The following is a 19,244-nucleotide window of genomic DNA, read 5'->3' as shown; positions in this document are numbered from 1 at the left end:
GGGTTGACCTGCTGGAAAGAGGGTACAAGAGAGACATGGCCCTACTGGAGAGAGTCCGGCGGAGGGCTACAAAGATGATGAGGGGACTGCAGCATGTCTCCTGTGAAGAAAGGCTGCGAGAGCTCGGCCTGTAGAGCCTGGAGAAGACAAGACTGAGAGGGGATCTCAGTAGAGCCCAGTGACAGGACAAGAGGCAACGGGCACAAACTGAACCACAGGCAGTTCCATGTGCACAGGAGGAAAAACTTCTGGGCTGGGAGGGTGACGGAGCACTGGCACAGGTTGCCCAGAGAGGCTGTGCAGTCTCCTTCCCTGGAGATACTCAAAAGCCCTCTGGGTGGGGTCCTGGGCAATGTGCTCTGGAGGACCCTGCTTGAGCAGGGGGGTTGGACTAGATGATCTCCAGAGGTCCATTCCAACCTCAGCCGTCCTGTGATCGGTGATTCTCCAGGACCTTGACAGTGTTTTCAAAGGAATTTGTGCAGCTACTGACACAAACCCCTCATCTAGGGGACTTCCTGTTGTAGACATGGCCCCACCCTAGGTTTCCGAGGAGCAGAGTCTCATGCACATATAGGAGCAGAATTAATTATTTCTTTGACATGAATTACAAGAATAAATGACAGTACAGGAAGTAACAGCTCGAGCTGGCTGCCTCCACGCAGGGACCCTGAACAAAGACATTCTGGGCTAATCAGACCCTTTGCAGTCTTATTTCCCCACCTGCCAGTGACAGTCTCCTCCAGTCTTCTTTTCTGAGTCACTGGTCTCTCCCCTTCTGACTGGTCTCTCTCTCCTTCGGACAGCTCCTGGCCTACAGCCCAGGCCCTTATCTCCTCCAAGGTCAACCCCAACCCACGTGCATCCCATCTTGTCTCCTGCATCCTATTTTACATCCTCATTAGCTGCTTTTGTAGCCTTAGTAGCTGGTCATAAATGGTTTTGCAGCTACATTGCCAGCAATGTTTCTCAAGTTCATTCACAGCTCGGCCTTGAGGCCCGCAGGCTTCATCTACTTTAGGCCCTGAGACTAAGCTGAAGCTAAATCAGATACAATGTCCTTCTCTGACACTTCCCATGGTGGGAGGCCAACTTCAGACTTCCCACAAATCCAATCCCCATTTAGAAGTATTCTAAGAGAGAAGAGTCACTCTTGCATTGCTGTTCGTTCTCTCATCCATTCCATCTTTCTCCTCCCCCATTGCATTGAGCTCGACACGGTAGGTGGAAAGTCCACTGGACTCCACGGGAAGAACTCCACCTTTGCAGTTCTTTGTTCTTACAGATGTCATCCATTATCAGATTGCATTTCTCTGGGAAAGGGCAAAGGAGCAAGCCACCGCTTCAAACCAGCAATGCTTGCTGCACCAGCTGCAGCTCACCTGCGCAGCACATTCCCTCTACTGCTCATCGTTTCTGCTCCTGGAAGGATGGACTTCCAGCCTTCAGGTGCTTGCAGGAGTCCAGGGCATGCCTTAAAACAAAGGCCAGCCTGTGGCGCCCTTTGTGCTGAGATTCATCCAGCTTCCTTGGCAACACCTGTGGTCAGTCACAGCCAGGCTTCTGCCCTCAACCTTCTTCCATTGTGCGGATGTATTGCTTGGCCACAACGCAATAAGCAGAGAGAGTTCCACTTCTTGGAATAGGTGCTAGCATGCCACACTAGAAAGCACAGCGGTGCCTCTGTCAACATCAACACCTACCGGTGGGAAAAGAGCCTTCTAGGCTGAAATCGACTCACGTATGAAGGTCAAAGAACACCAACTCAAGGGTTTGGAAAAGAAAGAGTGCTTTTCTCCTCAAAACAACAACAACAAAAAAAACCCTCAGTTTTCATACAGTCCTCCCAGAGAAATTGCTCCTTGAGTTCACACGAGGTTAGCTGTTTGGCTTTTGTAAAACACAGGGAAAAGGTTTTAGGTTTTACAACAATTTCTTTTAGACAACGGGCAGGCATCCTTTTCCAGCTCCAACCGTGCCAGCTGAACGGGCCAACATCCTCCTACTTGCAGGAGTGGAGGGCATAATTTCTACGCCGTATAACGTGCTCCAGCCTGAAGCAGTCCAGGCTGCTCACCAGCTCTTTGCCCGACGTCCGTGTGGTTTTCCGCCCACTTGGGAGCCCGGCCACGGCCCCGGGGGCCAGCAGAACTGGCAAGGCCAATAACCTGTGCCGTGCAGAGAAGGGGCCAGGTGCCGGGCAGGAGAACGCTGCCCGGAGGCGGCGGGGCTGCGGGCAGAGCGAGCGGCTCTCTGCAGCCGCCTCTTCTCCACAGAGCCGAGCTGCAGCTTCTGCTTGGCGCCAGCAGCTGCCGCGGGCGGGTGGAGAGCCCGCCCCCCGCCCGGCCAATCGGGGAGCGAGGGGAGGCAGCGAGCGAATGGGTGGCCGGGAGGGGCAGGGTGAGCCGTGAGCGACACGCAGGCCGCCCAACGGCCGCCCGGCGGGCTGTCCCTGCGGCCGCGGCCGGGGCCAGCGTGGCGCAGGGCCCGGCGGCGGCGGCCTGCTGCGTGCGCGGGGGCCGGGGCTGGCCCGGGCGGGGCCCGTGGGCGAGGGGCGTGCGGCGGGGGCGTCTGCGCCACGGCCGCGCCCCAGCAGCCTGCTGCGCTCCCTGTGCCGGCGCGGGGGGCCCGGCTGGCGCCCCGTCCCTGCCATGGCCCCGCCCCTCCACCCCCGGCCCCGGCCCAGGAGTTGGGTGCTGCCGTGGCCCAAAATGGCGAAGCAGGCAATTCCCCCTGAGCGCAGGAAAGCGCTTTTTCCCCGCGAGGGCAGTTAAGCAGTGGAGCAGGTTCCCCGAGAGGCTGTGGAGTCTCCGCTGCAGGAGAAGCTGCAAAGCCGCCTGTGCTGGTGTGGGGCAACGTGCTGTAGGTGCCCCTGCTGGAGCGGGGCTGGAGCAGAGCATCTGCAGCGGTGCCTGCCACGCTCAGCTGCCCCAGCACGGCCCGGTCCTGCCCTTCCTCTGCCTGCCGGGGTGGGGCGCGAGGGGGCCCGGCGGGAGCGTGAGGGTGAGCGGCGGGGCTGCAGGGTAGGGGGCTGGTGCGAGGGGGAGGGCGGCTGGGGAAGGGGTTGGGGCTGGCAGTGGGGGTTCGGGCATCTCCCTGGGGTTGGTGCTTGGGGGCTGGTGTTGAGGGCAGGGCTGGGGACGAGAGCTGGCTGCATGGGGTGAGGGGTTGGGTGAGGCGTGGGGCGAGGTTTGGTGGTTGTGCTGCGGGTTTCTGGTGCTTGCTGTGAGTGTTGGCTAGCTTTGTGGGGGAGTGGGCTATGGCAGGGGTGAGGGCTGGGGTGACGGCTAGCATTTGTTGTCTAGGGCTGAGGGTTGGAGATGCCGGTGAGGGCTGGAGCAAGAGTTAGGGAAAGGGGTTGGAGGTCTGGGTTGTGGCTGGAGGGTTAGAGTTTGGGGTGAGGGATGAGAGGAGGGGATTGGGGCAAGAGGTACGGTGGGGTCAGGTTTTGAGGTGGTGCTGGTGGTTAGTGGTGAGCAGGTGAGTGCGGCCAGGCGTGGGCAGCTGGGGATGAAAGAGGAGGGAGCTGGCCATGCGGAGCCGCGCGCGGCCCCTCGAGCTGCCTCGCCCTGCCCTGCCCCAGCTCCCTCCTGCCCGGGGCGGCCGCGCTGCGGCCCTGGAGCCCCTGGCGGCGCCGGCTGCTGCTGCTGGAGCAGCTCGCGCAGCAGAGGTGACCTCAGAGCCGCCCCCGGCGGGGCCATTGTGACCCCCCCCATTGTGACACCGGCGGCGCTGTCAGGTGCGGGCAGTGTCCGGGCGGACGGCGACGGGAGAGGGCAGGAGCGCGTGGAGCTCGAGGAGGAGCCCCCGAGCGCAGCCGCGTCTTTCCCTGCCGCCCCGGCAGCCCCGCGGAGTCGAGGCGTTTGCCGAGGCCTTGCCAGCTCCTGCTGCGGGTGAGAGCGACGGGGCTGGGCTCGGCAGTGCCACGGGGCTGCGGGGGCCCTCGGCCGTGGCGGGGGCAGGACCTTGCGGCAGGGGCTGAGGCGCAGGAGAGCTGGCTCCAGGGCCGGGACGGGCGCGGGGACCTTTGACTGCGCTGCCCCCACCCCCGTGGGGACCCTCCCCAGCTCTGCATTAAACAAGTGTCCCCCTCCTGCCTCTGCTCCGTGCCGCAGGATGGCGGAGAGACCCCCCAGCTGCCCGCGGGTGGCCTGGGAGCAGGAGTACGGCTGCCCGCGCCGGGCATCCCAGGAGCAGGACAGAGTTGCCGAGGAGAGCAGCTCTGCCTCGAGGCCCTTGGAGGGGTTCGAGTCCCAGGCGTGGCGGAGAGGTGAGTGAGCGGCCCCGTGGGGCTGGGCCGGGCTGGGGTGAGGGCCGGGAAGCGCACCCTGCTCTGCGCCGGGCTCCCATCTCCCCAGCACGTGGTGTCGGGGTGCCTGAGGTGGTGGCACAGCGGTGCCCGGATGCCAGGGCCCGCTCGGGGCTTGGGAGCTGGCCCCAGCGCAGCATGCGCCCAGGAGGGAGAGCGCAGATGGACGCAGCTCCTGCTGCCTGGGACGGGCAGCGAGCGGCAGCTCCGTGGCAGGAGGAGGGATGCTGCCCGTCTGGCAGCACGTTCCCCAGCCTGGTGCAGTTGAGGTTTGCCCTGCCTGGCTGGCTGCAGCAGGGCAGCCCATGTGCTGGGCACCGTGCAGCCTTGAGCAGCCTGGGGGAGACTGCGTGCCCGGGAGCAGGCCCATGGCTGGCCGGCAGGCAGAGCTCACTGCGCGGCTCTCTGCTGCCTGCCCTCCATCTCTGCAGTGCTCCCGGCTCTCTTCCTTTCTCAGGTGCAAGGTTTTCCATCAGCAGCTGGTCCGAGCTGTCCAGAGAGGATGAGGAAGCCTTGGACTTCATCCAGGCCTTTGTGGGTGGCCGAGAACAGGTAAGTGCAGCCGTTTCCATGGGGGCTGTGCCTGGGTCTCCCTGCGGGTCCGCCCATGTCTGCTGGCAGGCTGCTGGGGAGGTGCTGGCTGTGCAGAGCTGCTGCCGTCCGGGGTCCCGCCCAGCACTGCAGCCCCCTGGCTGCTCTGGTCCTGCTGGCCTTTCCTGTCCCCTCTCGCGCTCACTCTGTCTCTCTTCCCCATCTGTCAGCAAGAGGCGCAGAAGCTGAAGTTTCTAGCGTCCATCGGCACCCTCTGTGGAGGCAGCAGCGCCAAGACCTTGTCCTGGGGCCTGGAGGTGTTCTGCTGCCGACACGAGCTGGCCGAGCATATCGAGGTGAGGGGAGAGGCAGCAGGTGTGAGGACAGGGGCAAGGCCAGCTGGGCCCTGGGTCTGCTGGTGCTGGGTGATGGCAGTTGTCGTGCTGACTGCCGGTTGTGCTGTGCAGGTGCTGCTGGAAGAGGAGCCCTTGGAGCGCCTGGGCACAGCGGTGCGCCAGCAAGCCATGCTTGCTATCACGGCAATGAGGTAGCTAGCAGAGCCCCTGGTTTGGCCAGGACCTGTGCACAGCATGTGCCTGATGGCACCGTCCCTGGCTGGGAGGTGTGCACCATGGTGGGAGGAGGCTGGCGGTGCTGTCTGCTGCGCTTCTGCTCTCCCCTGGCCCAGGCTTGTCAGTAGGGCAGATGGGAGGGCAGAGGGTTGCCTGCTGCAGCTCCCCAGGGCCCCTTGGCTTGTAGTGCAGAAGGGGAGGCAGGTGGTAGAGAAGGGGGGAGGCCTAGCTGCCTGGGCTCTCCTCTGCCCCTGGGCCAGTTCATGGAGGGAGGAGGTGCCTCCCTGCAGGGCTCCCTCACGTGCTCTCTGTAGCAGCCGGGGGACTCCTGCCCCAGCGGCCCACAGCCACCTCCCCAGGGCATCCAGGCACTGCTCCCAGCACCAGTGTCCAACAGGCATCTCTCTCTCTCTCTCGCTCTCTCTTTGCAGTGCAGTGGAGCCGGTTCTGGAGGGCAAAAAGAGCAGCCTTCTCCATGCCTGCTTCAAGAGTGTCTTCTTGCTTCCTCCAAGAGAAGACATGGAGACCGTGGACATGTCCCTCTACTCCAAGGTAGGTGCTGGGTGAGCTACAGGGAGCCCGCCAGCCCCTCTGGGCTTGCCCCTGGCTCCGCTGTGCTGAGGTGACTGTCAGCTCCAAGGCTGGGCAGGATCTCAGCTTTGTTTTCCCACCCTCCTGCCTTCATGCCCTTCCCGTGGGCTGGGCCATGGGCAGTGCCCAGGGGCTGGTCCGTGCACAGCAGATCTCCTGCCCTGAGGCCTCTCGTTGGCCCGTGCAGGGCAGCGGGTGTCCTCGCTGGGCAGCAGGGGTTCAACTGAGTCTGCTGTGGGTCAGAGGCAGTGGGGAAGGAATGCCACAGCCCCCTGTCCTCCTTGCAGACCCTCGATGCCATGGACAACATGTTGGAGGTGCTGGTGCTCAAGTCGGCCACTTCCAGCCTCCTGGAGCTGCAGAAGATCTTGCAGGTGTGGCATTTGCAAAGAGTGGGCTGCATTGGGCCTGTTCCTCAGCCCAGAGGGAAGTGACACCCTCGAGTGGACATTCCCCCCCCCGAGTGCCATGTACAGGCAGCACGCTGCAGGCAGGGGGCGTTTCTCGCTTGGGTGAGGGGAGGTTCCCCACTGGGCTCTTCTGTGAGCCCAGTGTCCCCTGGCTACAGCCCAAGTCCCTTCCCACCCCAAACATCCTCCAGGCTCTTGGGAACACCTTGCCCCCATGAGCACTCCTGGGCCACCTCTGCCCCCAAAGCTCTCCTTGCACCAAAGCAGTGGGAGGAATGTCACCCTTCTTCTCTAGGCACTGCACTGATGGCAGCTGGTGCTGCTGCCCCCCTGCCTCCGCGTGCCTTGTGCTTTCCTTGCCAGATCGGAATGGGGCAGAGACCCACTGGGAGCTGCCCGTGCTGCAAGGGGAGCCGAGCCCGGAAGCTTGGTTCTTCTGCCATGCCAGGAGGCCGGAGGCCAGGCTGCCCACTGCAGACCCCTAGGGAAGGTGTGGCCTGAAAGGCCTGCCATCCTGAAGAGGGCACCCGGGGCCATGTGCATGGCCAGGAGCAGAGGCTGGGAGGGGGCTTGGGTGGTGTGGCTGGCTGCCTGAGGGCAAGGTGGGCCTTGCAGGCTGGGGCCTGTAGGGGCAGGAAGGCCATTCCAGGCTTGGCTCTAGCTCCGAGGAAGCCTTGGTGCACTGTAGGACTGCAGGCAGGCGCTTAGCAGAGCTGCTTCTGCTGGAGTGGGCGTCAGCTCCCCGGGCAGAGCAGTAGCCTTTCTCCTTGCAGATGCTGCTGCCCTTCACCAAGACGGAGAGAGCAGCTGTGCGTGAGAGGGCCGTGGGGAGGATTGGGAGGCTGAGCAAGTTGCTGGCCAACTATTCCTCGCTGGAGGTAAGGAGCCAAGCACCGTGCAGCCCCCGCTTTGGCCCTTTGCAGCAGCCCAGAGCACAGTGCAGCTCAGGGGTCCCTCGGAGGGAAGCGTGGGCACAGGTTAAGGCACTGAGCAAGGCTCTGCCCTGAAGCAAAGCTCTTTGGCCCTCTCTCCATGGGCTTTTCTCTGCAGTCCCTTTGTCGCAGGAGCCAGCTGTGCCCCCAGCCCTGTGCAGGGGAGCAGTTCGCGCGGAGCATGATGTGAGCCGCAGCCTGGCAGTGCTGCCTTTGCTGGGCTGCTGCTTTGGGAGGCAAGGCCTGCAGGGCCCTCGAGAGCTTTGGCTCCGCTGGGATCCATGCCTGGGCAGAGTCTTGGCTTCAGGGCTTTGGTGGCGACTGCCTCCCGTCAGCCCTTCTACCTGTCCCACCCGCCTTGCCCAGGTGTGGCACCCCTTTGGAGGAGTGGATGAGAGCCCTGCCTGCTATGGGAAGATCCCCGTGCCGATGCTGGGACAGCTGGTGGGCTGTCTCATCCTTTGCTGTGCTTACGAGGACGCGGAGACCAAGGGCGGGGCCTTGGATGCTCTTCATTGCCTCTTCAGATTCGTCGTGCAGCGAAAACGTAAGAGAAGCTGTGCTGGGCTGTGTGCTTCTGCACGCGGCCACGCTGGCAAGGCCGGGGAAGGCATCGCACTGCCTCGGCCCCTCTGCTCAGTGAGGCAAAGGAGCAGGAGGCGCGGCTGATGTAGGAGCAGGGGAGCGGGCTGTTAGTACCTGTCCTGGATACCACTGGCCTGGAAAACGCTCAGCAGCCCCTGCTCAGAGGCTACGGCTTGTGTCGGGCTTCGCACCGGAAAGCCCGTGAGGCTTTTGGTACCCTTTGAAGCAGTTGCCCTTCTCTGCCCTGGAATAGGCCCCGACCCTCCCTGGGAATCCTGCTCCCCATCCATTCCTGGCATGCCCTTTGTCTCTGCCAGGCTGGTTTCTCTCTGACGCCATGAGTCTGCCAGCTGCAGCTCTGCATGACTCCTGCTGACCGCTGTGTCTTTCTGCTGCTGTTCAGGCCGGGCGATGCTGCAGGATGATCCAGAGTATGTGGAGCCCCAGAAGGAGAGGGAAGCCGACAATGAGCTCTGCCTTTCGTGGACGAGCAACATGAGCGTGATCATGAGGGTGAGGAGCACTTCCCTTGCTGGGACTGTTGGCCATGGGGTCCTGAGGAGACGTGGATGAGCAAAGGGATGCCTAACGAGTGGGGCTGAGGGGGCCTTGGGGTTGATGCAGAGGTGGTGGTGGAGAAGGAAGCAGCTCTGAGTGACACCTAGAGTACTGGTTGCTGCCTGGTAGCAGCCCTGCTCTCACTGCTGTGTCTCCCGCTGTCCCTGAGCGGGGACTAGCCAGAGGCTTGGCTCCAAGAGTCCCAGCAGCAGCTGCAGCCTGCTGGCCACCGGCAAGCTAGGGTTGCCTGCAGAGCCAGTGCACTGTGAGCCTGCTCCCGAGCATCCTGCCTTGCCCTGGTGGCCCTCTGGCCACATGCCCCATGCTGCTGCTACCCAGCACAGCGCGTGCTCCTGGCTCTCCTGGGCCACGGTGCCAGCACTGCCCCGCACCTCTCTCCAGAGCCACATCCACTGCTTAGCTAAGCAGCAGTAGTGCAGCACGCAGTGTGACATTTCTTCTCTCACGTCCTTTCTGCCCCAGCTGTTTGTGAAAAACCTGCAGCCTTCCGAAAGGACAGACGTCATTGTCACAGCCATCGAGGGCATGAGGAACTGCAGCACCTACAATACGGAGGTGGCTTCCCACATGCTGACCATGTTCCTGCTGGACGCTTTCTCTGTGCTGGAAGATGTAAGGAGCCTGGGGCTGGCGTGCATGGGGCTCGACCCTCTGGGGCGCTGTTTCCCCGCCGAGAGCCAGTGTTCGTGGGCAGCGGAGCCCCTTGGAAGGCAGCAAGGAGCGGTGGGAGTGGTGGAGAGGGAAGGAGAAGTGAGTGGGAGCTGGGGTATTGGCTGCTCTCTGGGAGCAGCCTCACCGTCCGCCTTGTGTCTTCCAGGTGCCACGCATCATAAGGTGCCTCTACAGGAACGTCAAGTATGTGAGGGAGCTGTCGGCCCGGGTCACCCTAAACAAGACCCTTTGCCAGCTGGCCTGCTTGGAGCCCAGCGAGGTGACCGTGAGCCTGCTGTACTGCTCGCCACTGTGCAACAGGTATGGGGCCCGTCAGCCTGGACGGGCTCCAGTGGCTCATTGGCCATGGGGAGAAGGGCCCAAAGAGGGCCAGAGGCAAGCAGAAGGCCAGCACACGGCTGAGGGGCAGGGCCCTGTGTCTCGCCCAGCGTTTCCCAGCCCTGGTGCCTCAAGCAGGCCTTGAGGAGCCAGAGCTGAGCAAGTGTCCCTGCCTTGAGCCGCAGAGCGCAGCGGCTCTGCACGCTCCCTGCCGCGCAAGGGGCTTCAGCTTGGTCATGTGCTGCCTGCCTGGGCAGGACCCTCTTGGGGCTGCCAGGGAGGAGGGGGTGGGCAGGGGCAGGGCTGGCACACAGCTGGGGACCTCCAGGGCTGGCCCAGGCTACGGTGCTGCGGCCAAGGAAGTGCCACTGACAAGGCGCTCTGGGCCTGCAGCACTGCCGTGAGCATGTGGAAGGTGCTGATGGATAAGCCGATGCTTGCGCCGGACATGCTGCGGGAGCTGCTGAGCTTGCTGGAGGAGCGGCCACTGCGCAAGCAGTCCAGCTCCGACAGGGACAACAACTGCATCCTTCCGCTGGCCGTGAGTTAGGGGACGAGGCCTCCCGTGCCCCCAGGCTGGTGCCTGCCTCCCTGGGCCCCCTCCCCCTCTCCGCTGCCCGTGTGCCCCCAAGCAGGGACCTCTCCTGGGCCCATGGCTACAACATGGCCAGCGCCAGGCCTCCGACTGTGCCAGCACACAGGGCTGCCAAGTGCTGCCTGGCCTCTCTGCACACCAACAGCCAGGCTGGCCATGCCCAGGAAATCTCCATCCGACGCTGTCCCTGCATCCGCTGACCTCGCTCAGTAGGCTGGAAAGCCAGGGTCGGGTTGGGGGCAAGGTGAGGGGCAGGAGTAGGGCTCCTGCAAAACCTGGGCAGGCAGCACGGCCTGGGACAGGGAGCCTGGCCGAGCGTGCACGCTACACGAAGCCTGCCGAGGTGATGGTCATGCTGAGGCAGGAAGGCTCACTGTGTACAACCAGGAGCTGAGGCCCAAGAGCCTGCGGGCGCTGGCCCTGGTCAGGCAGCCAGGCTGAGGCCTCCACCTGCATTTCCCATGCTCCAAGGCTGTGCTCGAGCCTCCCACCTGGAGGGCTGTGGAAGCATGCCGGGGACTGCTCGGGAGTGAGAGGTGTGACTGGGTGTTTTCTGCAGGCAACGAGGGCACTGTGTGAGATCATCCGGGAGCCCGTCTGCCCAGAGGCGGTGAAGGCGTTTTTCCCCCAGCTCTTCCTGGCGCTGCTCTTGCAGATGGTGTTCACAGCAGAGTTCAGCCACCAGGAAGCAAATATCTTCTTGAGGGAATGCCAACGGGATGAGTCCCGTCCCACCAGCCACGTCAGGTGCTCGATCCCGCTCGCCCTGTCTCTGCACTGCACCTGGAGGCAGGGCCAGGCTGCCAGTGTGACCTGGGCTTTGCTCTGCATGCAGGTGCGCCGTGCAGGCCATGAAAAGTCTGCTGCGCTGCGCCCACTATGAGACCGTAGCCGTGGCTGTTGAGAGGAAGGGCGGCTGGGACCTATTTCTGCATGCGGACACCTCGCAGAAGGGAGTGGTGGTGCTGGCCAGGTAGAGCCCTTTCCGGCCTGCTCTGGCCCAGCACCTCTTCCCTGGCTGTGGGGTGTGCCTCCCCATGTGCTTCTTGGTGGGGGAGGGGGAACGCCACTTCTCCAAGAAAGAGGCTGCAGCCTCAGCCCTTGTGGCAAGGGCTCGCCCAGCAGAAGGGCCCTGGGAGCTGCCATGCTGCCCAGCTTGGAGAGCTGCTGGGGGAGCAGGTGGTGTTAGGAGCTGTGGGAGAGGGTCGTGCGCAGGAGAACCTGGGGAGGGCCCAGGGGCACAGGAATCCAAAGCGGGCAGGAGAGGGGATGTGTGGGCAGGCCATGCCGCCTGGGCAGGAAGGCTGTTTCTCCGGTCTCCCACCAAAAGGAACGTAATGATGCCTGACGCTGACTTTCTAATGGCAAGGTGTGGTAGGGCAAGAGCAGTGCTCCATGAGCAAATGCCGCTGGCTGCAGGAGCTGCGTGCCAAGCAGAGCGATGCCAGAGGAGGTTTGCCTGCTCGGCTGAGGCCCAACACTGCCTTCTTGCCTCTGACAGAGCAATGAGGGGGGCTGCCAGTCACCTGCGTCGCTGGATCTTCCGCCAGCTGGCAAGGCTGCTGAGGAGGGAGGACCAGTTTCATCAGCTGCCCGTCATGGCTTTCTTTGTCGAGGTGGGCCTCATGGCAAGCAGTGCCTCTCTGGAGGGGCCTCTAAATGCTGTGCTCGCTTGTGCACATGCGTGTGGGGTGATGCTGGTGAATGGAGCTGGGGCAATGCATACGCTCCTGTTAGTAGCCCCGGCCTTGGCTCGTTTCTGCTGGGCGACCACTCGTAAGCACTTGTATTTCGTGCCTGCTTTGTGGCAGCTGTCTGTGTTCAATTGCTCCTCCAAGGGATGAGAACAAGAGGCTGCGGAGGGTTCAGGGGACGGGAGGAGGAGGCGAGCAGTGTGTGCAGTGTGCCGTGAGGCGCGGGGCTGGGAGCAGGGCCCAGGGGTGTCTGCACAATGCCTGCTGTGTTTGGGCTGAGCTTTGTGAGGGCCTGGTGCCCTTGCCCTGGATGGTGGGTGGGATGGAGAGCTGCACGCTGCGGGCAGTGCTGCCGGCTGTGCCAGTCTTTCAGTGCTGTGTCCATTTCAGCTGCTGGAATGCCCTGACCTTGCCGACATGGATGAGGAGGTCCTGCCACTCGTCCAGGGTTATGCGCAGAGTGAGAGCCTGGAGATGCGCAGACTGGCGTTCAGAGGCCTCGTGGCCCTGTTGAATAGACCCAAGATGGTGAGGAGGGGGGCAGGCGGGTGAAGCCATGCTGGCAGCCTGGGGCTTGACAGGAGACACTGGGTCAGAGAGTGGCTTGGACTTGGCTGGCAATCCGGAGGTGTGGTAGCTGCTCCCAAGTCTCCGCTGCCCCATTCATCTGCCCCGAGTGTCATGCCAGGCCCTTGGCCGTGCTGCACAAGGAGAAAGGCACCAGTGCCCAGCGGGAAGATCTGGGAGAGGGACAATGAGCTGGAGCACAGGGCCGGGCTAAGGCAGCCAGGTGCTCCTGGGCCTTGAGGCAGCAGCTTTGCTCCCTACAGAGGCCAGTGCATGCTGAGGGCCCCCTTGCAGATCTGTGCCCTGCACTGCAGCCTCTGTGCCCAAGGCCTGCGTGTGTGCAGAGCCCTGGCCCTGGCCACTGAGCCCTGATGGGAAAAGAGCAGGCAGAGCACTTTTGGGCGGGGCGGGGGGGGTTCTGGCCTTGCTTCCCACAAAGAAAGTTGTGTGTTTCCCACAGAAAAGGAGAATGCAGAGCCTGCTCCCAGACAGCATGGAGTGGCTGCAGGATGCTTGCAGGGAAGTGCGTGTGGGAAGCCTGATGCTGCTGAGAAACATCCTCAGCTACCTGGAACAGAAGGGCTCCAACCCGATTGTTCTGCAGCTGGCCGAGAAGCTTCTGCCTCGCTTTGATGACGTAAGGCTGATGGGAGAGCCGGGGCTCTGCTGGTGTGTCCGGGGGTCCGTATGCGTGGTCTGGGTGCTGTGTGCCCCTCTGCATACGTGCCTGTTGGCACGTCCCCACACAGGCCCTGCTGTATGTCAGGAAACCTTTTGCCCTGTGGTTCTCAGCCCATGCCCTGTGCTGGCCTTGGTGTCCGGGGCTGTGGGAGTAGAGCAAACCAGCCCCCTGTCTGCTCTCGGCTGCTGCGTCTCGTGCTTGACTGCGTGCGGCGCTTGCCGTGGCCTGGGGCAGCGATGAGCAGAGAGGTAGGAGCAGGCTAGAGAGCGAGGGAGAGGCCGTGCTGCGGGACTGTCCCTTTCTGTCCTCTTGTTGTGTGCGGGGGCCCTGATGGAGGCCTAGGGAAATCCAAGAAGCTCCCTCCAGAGGGAGAGGGAGACAGAGCCCAGGGAGGCTTGTCGTGCTGCTGCCGACAACCCTCATTGTCCAGGCTGCCTCAGCAGAGGCTTGTCCTCAGCTCCGACCTCTGGCCGGGCTGGGGGACAGTTGTGCCCGGAGAGGACGAGGCCTTGCAACGGCAAACGCTCTTGTCGGGCCCCGTTCCTGGAGTCGTTGCTGAGGCCTCCCCTGCTCTCCTCCCTGCCTGCAGGAAGACAGCAGAGTGCGAGAGCTCTCCATGCTCCTCTTCAAAGACCTGCTGGAGATTGTGGTGGGGAAGAACAAACGGAACCTGAAGCAGCATGCACAGAGGAGCCTGGTGCCGCTCTTCCTCCACATGAGTGACAAGGTGCAGAGAGTGGCCCAGGTAGGGAGCAGTGTTTTGGGGAAGCAATGCTGACATGCCGTGGGTGGAGGTGAGCAGCAAGGCAAGGGCTGCTGCCAAGTGTGCCTTGGAACGCATGGCAGCATGAGGTGCAGCTTCCTGTGTGCCGAAGGACGAGGCAGAGCTGCCTCTGCCTTCAGGGAGGGCCAGACCTAGTGGCACGCTGCGTCGTGCCATTTGGGGCTGGGAAAGGCTGGGAGCCTTGCCAAGACGAGGGGGACCCAGGGTGTCCTGCCGTGGCTGCGGTGGCATCTCCTGGTCTCTGTTGCTCTGCAGGCCTCTCAGGAAGCCCTGGTGAGCGCTGCACAGTTCCTCAAGTGGGAGGAGCTCAAGCAGCTGGCCAGAAGAGCGGAGACATGGAAGATCGGGGAGTGCGTGGTAAGGACGTGGCCAAAGCCCCCGGGGCCGCGGCGGGATGAGGCCTGCCGCCATGGCCAGTGGGCAGGGTGCACAGCTGTGCCCCTCACGCACTGCTGCAGCCCAGAGCCCTCTACTCTAAGTGCCCGCTGGGGTGCTGAAGGGGCCCCTGGCCTGGCTGGGCCTTGGCAGAAGCATGGCGGGGATCTCAGCACCCGCAGGCCCCGCTCTGCCCTCTGCTCCCTCTGAACCTGGCTACCAGCCAGCTTCTAGCTGGGAGGCGTGGGCAGGAAGGAAGAGGAGGCCGGAGCTGGGAGGAGGGACAGGCCTGGCCTTCTGGGGAGGCTCGGTGCCAACCCCCTGTCCTTGTGCTGTCTGCAGCTGCTGAGGGACAGGAGCAGAGCGGAGCAACACCTGCGCCAGAGCCTGCCATACCTGGAGAACCCGGACGCATCCTTGCGGGAGGCAGCTGTGAGGTTCATTGGTGAGCCACAAGCCCAGGGCCATGCCTGCCCACCCAGACGGGCACACAGGAGGGTCTTCAGTCCCTCCCACCGTCCCTGGGTCCTGCACCGTGGGGACGGGGCTGGGGCCAGCCTTGCCCAAGGGGAGCAGGCTGCATGGCCAAGCTGGCAAGGCCAGATGGGAGCTGTGCTGCTGGGGGCTTGCTGGGGAGTATGAGGGGTGAGCGGAGGTGTTTGCCTAGGGCTCATCGGGCAGCAAGTGAAGAAGCGGAGGAAGGAGAAGGTGCAGGAGCTGTGCACTGGTGAGTGAGAGCAGCGCTGTGTCAGGCAGCCCTGGCAGGGAGGAGGGAGGAGGCTGGGAAGTGAGCTGCAGTTCACTGGCCTGCCCCAGGTGAGGAAGGCTCTGTGTCCCTATGTGGGGGAGAGCAGGGGGTATTTGGGGCGCATCTGGGGCTTGGCCGACCTGCAAGTGCCAGCTGATCCATTTGTCCTACCTGCTGCCTCCTCCGCATGGGAAGAGCTGAGTGGGGCTGGCCCTGCCTGGGGGGGGATTCCTGGGATCTCTGCAAAGGTGGGAGTCTGTTCTCAGCTCGGTGCCTTTCTCTCGCAGCCCTCCAGCCCCTGGAAAATGATGCGGAACCTTTAGTCCGTTGCCTGGTGTCACAGACCATCATGAACCTGAGGGTGCCAAGGAGAACATCAAGATTCCACCTCGGAGCACTGTGTCCCTGGCTCCCGAGAGCATGGGCGAGGTGGCACCCTCCCGCCAGGACGTGACTCTGTTTGAGCAGAGCTGACGCAGCTGTGCCAATGCCATGGTGCTGCACACCACGGACACACGCAAGTGTGCTGGAAGGTCTGGCTCATTGCTGGCATCTCCCGCAGCCCCAGGACAGCTCGACTCCTCAAGCACAGCCCCTGTTGTGCTACCGCTTCATGGCTTTGTTGGGCTTCCCGCAAAGATACAGCCCCGTTTCCTCAGCCGGAGTGAGTGTTCTTTTTTTAGGGAGCCAAAGGCAAGGGGCAAAACTTGCTGCCTGCATGAATCTGGCTTGTCCTGGGGGGGACGGGGTGTCCACTCGTTCCAATATGCCAGGCCAGCGTAGAGCGGCCTGACACACTTTGGTTTTGCTGCAAAGCGTCAACTGCTCTGCTGGCCCACAATAGCCAAGGGAAAGGGGGAGAAAAGCTTTGGCCTCCCCTGCCCTCTCCAGTCACCCCAGGGCAAGAGCAGGCCCCTGCTGTCTTCAGGGCTTGCATCTCAGGTGGAAGGGCAGAGCTGGGGTATGACATGCAGCTCTGTTTCTATCGCCACTGCCTACCCTGCGCATGCAGGCCTCAAGGCCGAACCGTCCATGAACTCCAGAATCATTGCTGAGCATGTAACGGCCAAACCCATTAAAAGCAGCTAATAAAGATACACAGCTAGCTCATGGGGCTAAAAAGTAGACTGCAGGGGACAAGATGGGATGCACCTGGGTTGGGGTTGACCTCGGAGGAGATAAGGGACTGTGGGAAACAAGGACATGGCAACCAGTGTGGGCTGAAGGCCAAGACCAACCAGAAGGAGAGAGACACCAACCAGAAGGAGAGTAAAGAAGACTCAGTAAAGAAGATTGGGGGAGACCTTCCCTGGCAGGTGGGAAATAAAACTGTAAAGGGTCTAATTAGGCCAGAATTCCTTTGTTCAAGGTCCCTCCCTGGAGGCACCCAGCTCCAGCAGTTACTATGCTGCACCATCATTTAAAGAAATAAAATTTTGCTGCTAGATGTGCGTGAGGCTCTGCTTCTTGGAAACCTAGGATCAAAGTGTTTCCACAGCACTTTGGCACCCCAGATGGCAGTGTAGCCAACCACCATTGCACCCTCTCGGCTCCAAACATCCAAATTTAGAAAAGGAAAAGGAACAAAAAGGAGAAAAAAGCCGTTACAGTCAAATCGATCCCTAGCTAGTTAGCTGTCCCTTTATGTCAGGATGATTGTCCATCTTACAATTAATGTGGGGGTTAACCCAAGGAAGGATCCTTCGATTCTAAGAAATGAGCTCTGCTACAGCTTATATTGGAAGATGAAAAGCCTCACTGAATGGATTATTGGTATGTGTGGGGATAATTGGATGTGGGACCGGCGAGATCCAAGGAGGACAAACGGCACCCTCTGTAAAACTACTCTTGCTGCAGCAGATATAGGTGTCCCAAATAACGCCCCAGGAGCTACTGCTCCGCCTTACACTCCTCCGGTGGCGCCTCCTGAAGATCTGTCTATCTGTCCCTCTCCTCCTCTTACTCAGACTTCCCCTCCTCCCGTGGCAGGACTCCATCCTATGGTTGCTAATGTTTTACCTAATGCAGCAGCATTACAACCGAGTGCAGCGGGGGCGGGGGGGGGGGAGCTAACCCCCCTCACGTGGTACTGCATGTATTTACTAGCCAACCCTGGAGTCCGAGTGATTGAGCATTGTGGGCAAGCAAAATGCCCAGGTTGAGGGAGGATGTGGAAAGGAGCGCTCAGCTGTTTTCTAATATATATGCACTGGGTATAATCCAAACTGGCGGGATACCCAAGTACTCTTGAGAGAGTTGTTCTGACCAAACGAGCGAGATGATAAAATAGTTAATAAAGAGGCAAAGTTTGTACAACAGACTGGGGGAAACACAAATCGTTAGCCAGCAAACAATCCAAATTGGGATTACAATAACGCAGGGGACAGAGTCGCTTGCCAGACAGGACTCCGGAACTTGGTAGAAGCTATTAGAGCATGTAGCAAACTAGGAGTGGATTGGACTAGAGTGCAAGGAGCGTAGACAGAGCTTGGACAAAGAGGCCAGGGATTTTGGGGGAAGACTAGGGCAAGCCTTGTTGAACTATGGGGGAAGGACTTTCCAGAATTGGAATGATGCACTAGCCATTAGTGTCTTTGTCCATCAGGCCGCTCCAGATAGCCCAAAAGAGTTGAAGGAGCACATGCCAGGGTGGCAAGGAGAAACTTCACAAAGGATTTTAAGCGTGGCAGTATTGGTCTATGACGGGCGAGAGGAGAAACAGCAAGGGAAGCAAGCAAAGGAACGGAAAAAGGAAAACCAAGAAGAGGCTAATCTCTTAGCAGCAGCTTCAGCACGGAACTTGCAAATTAGAGGAAGGGGTAGAGGAAGAGACAGAGGAGGCCGAGGAAGGCTAGGGCAATGCCAAGGGCAAGGACGAGAAGGGGACAGGAGAAGATGGGCAGACAGTGAGGGACCGGAATGTTATTTCTGTGGCAATGTAGGACGTATGCAGAGAGAATGTCCCCTTTGTCCAAGAAGGCCCCCAGGAGTAAGGAGCCCCCAGGGAAGCGGATCAGTTTGGGAGGGTGGACAGTATTCACAATGACTAGAGACAGGGGAATCCAGAAACTCTGAGGAGAGAGAAATGTTTAGCATATTGTGTACATCTTCGAGATGCTGTCTCTTAGGGAGATACCTGCTTTTTCAAGAGCTGCAGACAAACTTCCAAAAGAGCAGTACCATCTTCATGTTTGCTTAACAGAAGGATTATCCTAGTTAAGGCGGGCTTATCTCCTTCAGTGTTCTGCCTTCAATAACTAAAAATGGTAACGTAACTTCTTGTTTGTCATAATGCACTATTGGGAACGGGATTACAATCGAAAAAGAGGAATGCCTATACTTTGTGCTTCACGAATTAGTGCCCGGCTGCAAAAGCACAGCTGCATCTCAGTTCTTGAGTCTCCAAACCAAATCCCTGCAGTAAGGCTTTCTTAACAACCCAGCAACACCTGGGCGCCTTTTCATTAGATTATTTAATCTAAGGTAAACTTCACAAAAAAAAAAAAAAAAAAGGAGAAAAAGTGCCTCACATTCTCCTCTATGATGTGCACAAATACTCTACCCCAATATATGTATCCAGCAGGTGTGCTCATAGAAACCAAGGGAGGACTGTTGGAGAAGGAAATTGTAGCCGATTTAGCTTCAGCTTCGCATAAGTCTCACTCTTGCTTAGCATCAGTGCCTAAAGTACCTGCAGGCCTCAAGGCTGAACTGTCCTTGAACTCCAGAAACTTTGCGAAGGATGTGACCTTGCCAATGTTGTAACTGCCAAACCAGTTAAAACTAGCTGACAAAGATACAAAACTAGCTCATGAGGCTACAAAGTAGACTGCAGGAGACAAGATGGGATGCACGTGGGTTGGGGTTGACCTTGGAGGAGATAAGGGCCTGGGAGAAACAAGGACATGGCATCCAGCCTGGGCTGTAGGCCAGGAGCTGTCAGAGGAGAGAGACACCAATCAGAAGGGGAGAGACCACCGACTCAGTAAAGAAGATTGGAGGAGGCCTTCACTGGCCGGTGGGAAAATAAAACTGTAAGGGGTCTAATTACCCCAGAATTTCTTTGTCCGGTGTCCTTCTCCAGAGGCACCCACTTCGAGCTGTTTCTATGCTGTAAAATCATTTAAATAAGTAATTATTTTATTTAAAATAATGCCCTGAAGCCTGCAGGCCGAAGCTTTTACCGAACCTGTGGGCTGCTGCTGACGCAACAACTGCAGAAGCAGCCAGAATCAGCCCTCCAACATACAGAACACAATGGACAGAGGTCACGGTTAGCCTCCGGATAAGATAAGGCACT

The 19,244-nt window shown here is 60.4% G+C and overlaps 1 protein-coding gene across 1 annotated transcript; it reads left to right on the top strand.

Moving 5' to 3' along the window:
- Positions 1–12,821: 12,821 nt before the first annotated feature.
- Positions 12,822–16,389, top strand: LOC138068186 (maestro heat-like repeat-containing protein family member 7). The gene is made up of 5 exons (XM_068954512.1): positions 12,822–12,992; positions 13,627–13,782; positions 14,077–14,178; positions 14,539–14,641; positions 15,232–16,389. Exons 1-5 carry the CDS (start codon positions 12,825–12,827, stop codon positions 15,396–15,398), a joined length of 696 nt encoding a protein of 231 aa, XP_068810613.1. The 5' UTR covers positions 12,822–12,824; the 3' UTR covers positions 15,399–16,389.
- The last annotated feature ends 2,855 nt before the right edge of the window (positions 16,390–19,244 follow it).

This window comes from Struthio camelus, chromosome 9 (genome assembly GCF_040807025.1).
Source record: "Struthio camelus isolate bStrCam1 chromosome 9, bStrCam1.hap1, whole genome shotgun sequence".
NCBI classification, from domain to species: domain Eukaryota; kingdom Metazoa; phylum Chordata; class Aves; order Struthioniformes; family Struthionidae; genus Struthio; species Struthio camelus.
Note: the sequence above shows the minus strand (reverse complement) of the source record. Positions and strands in the feature narration are given on the sequence as shown.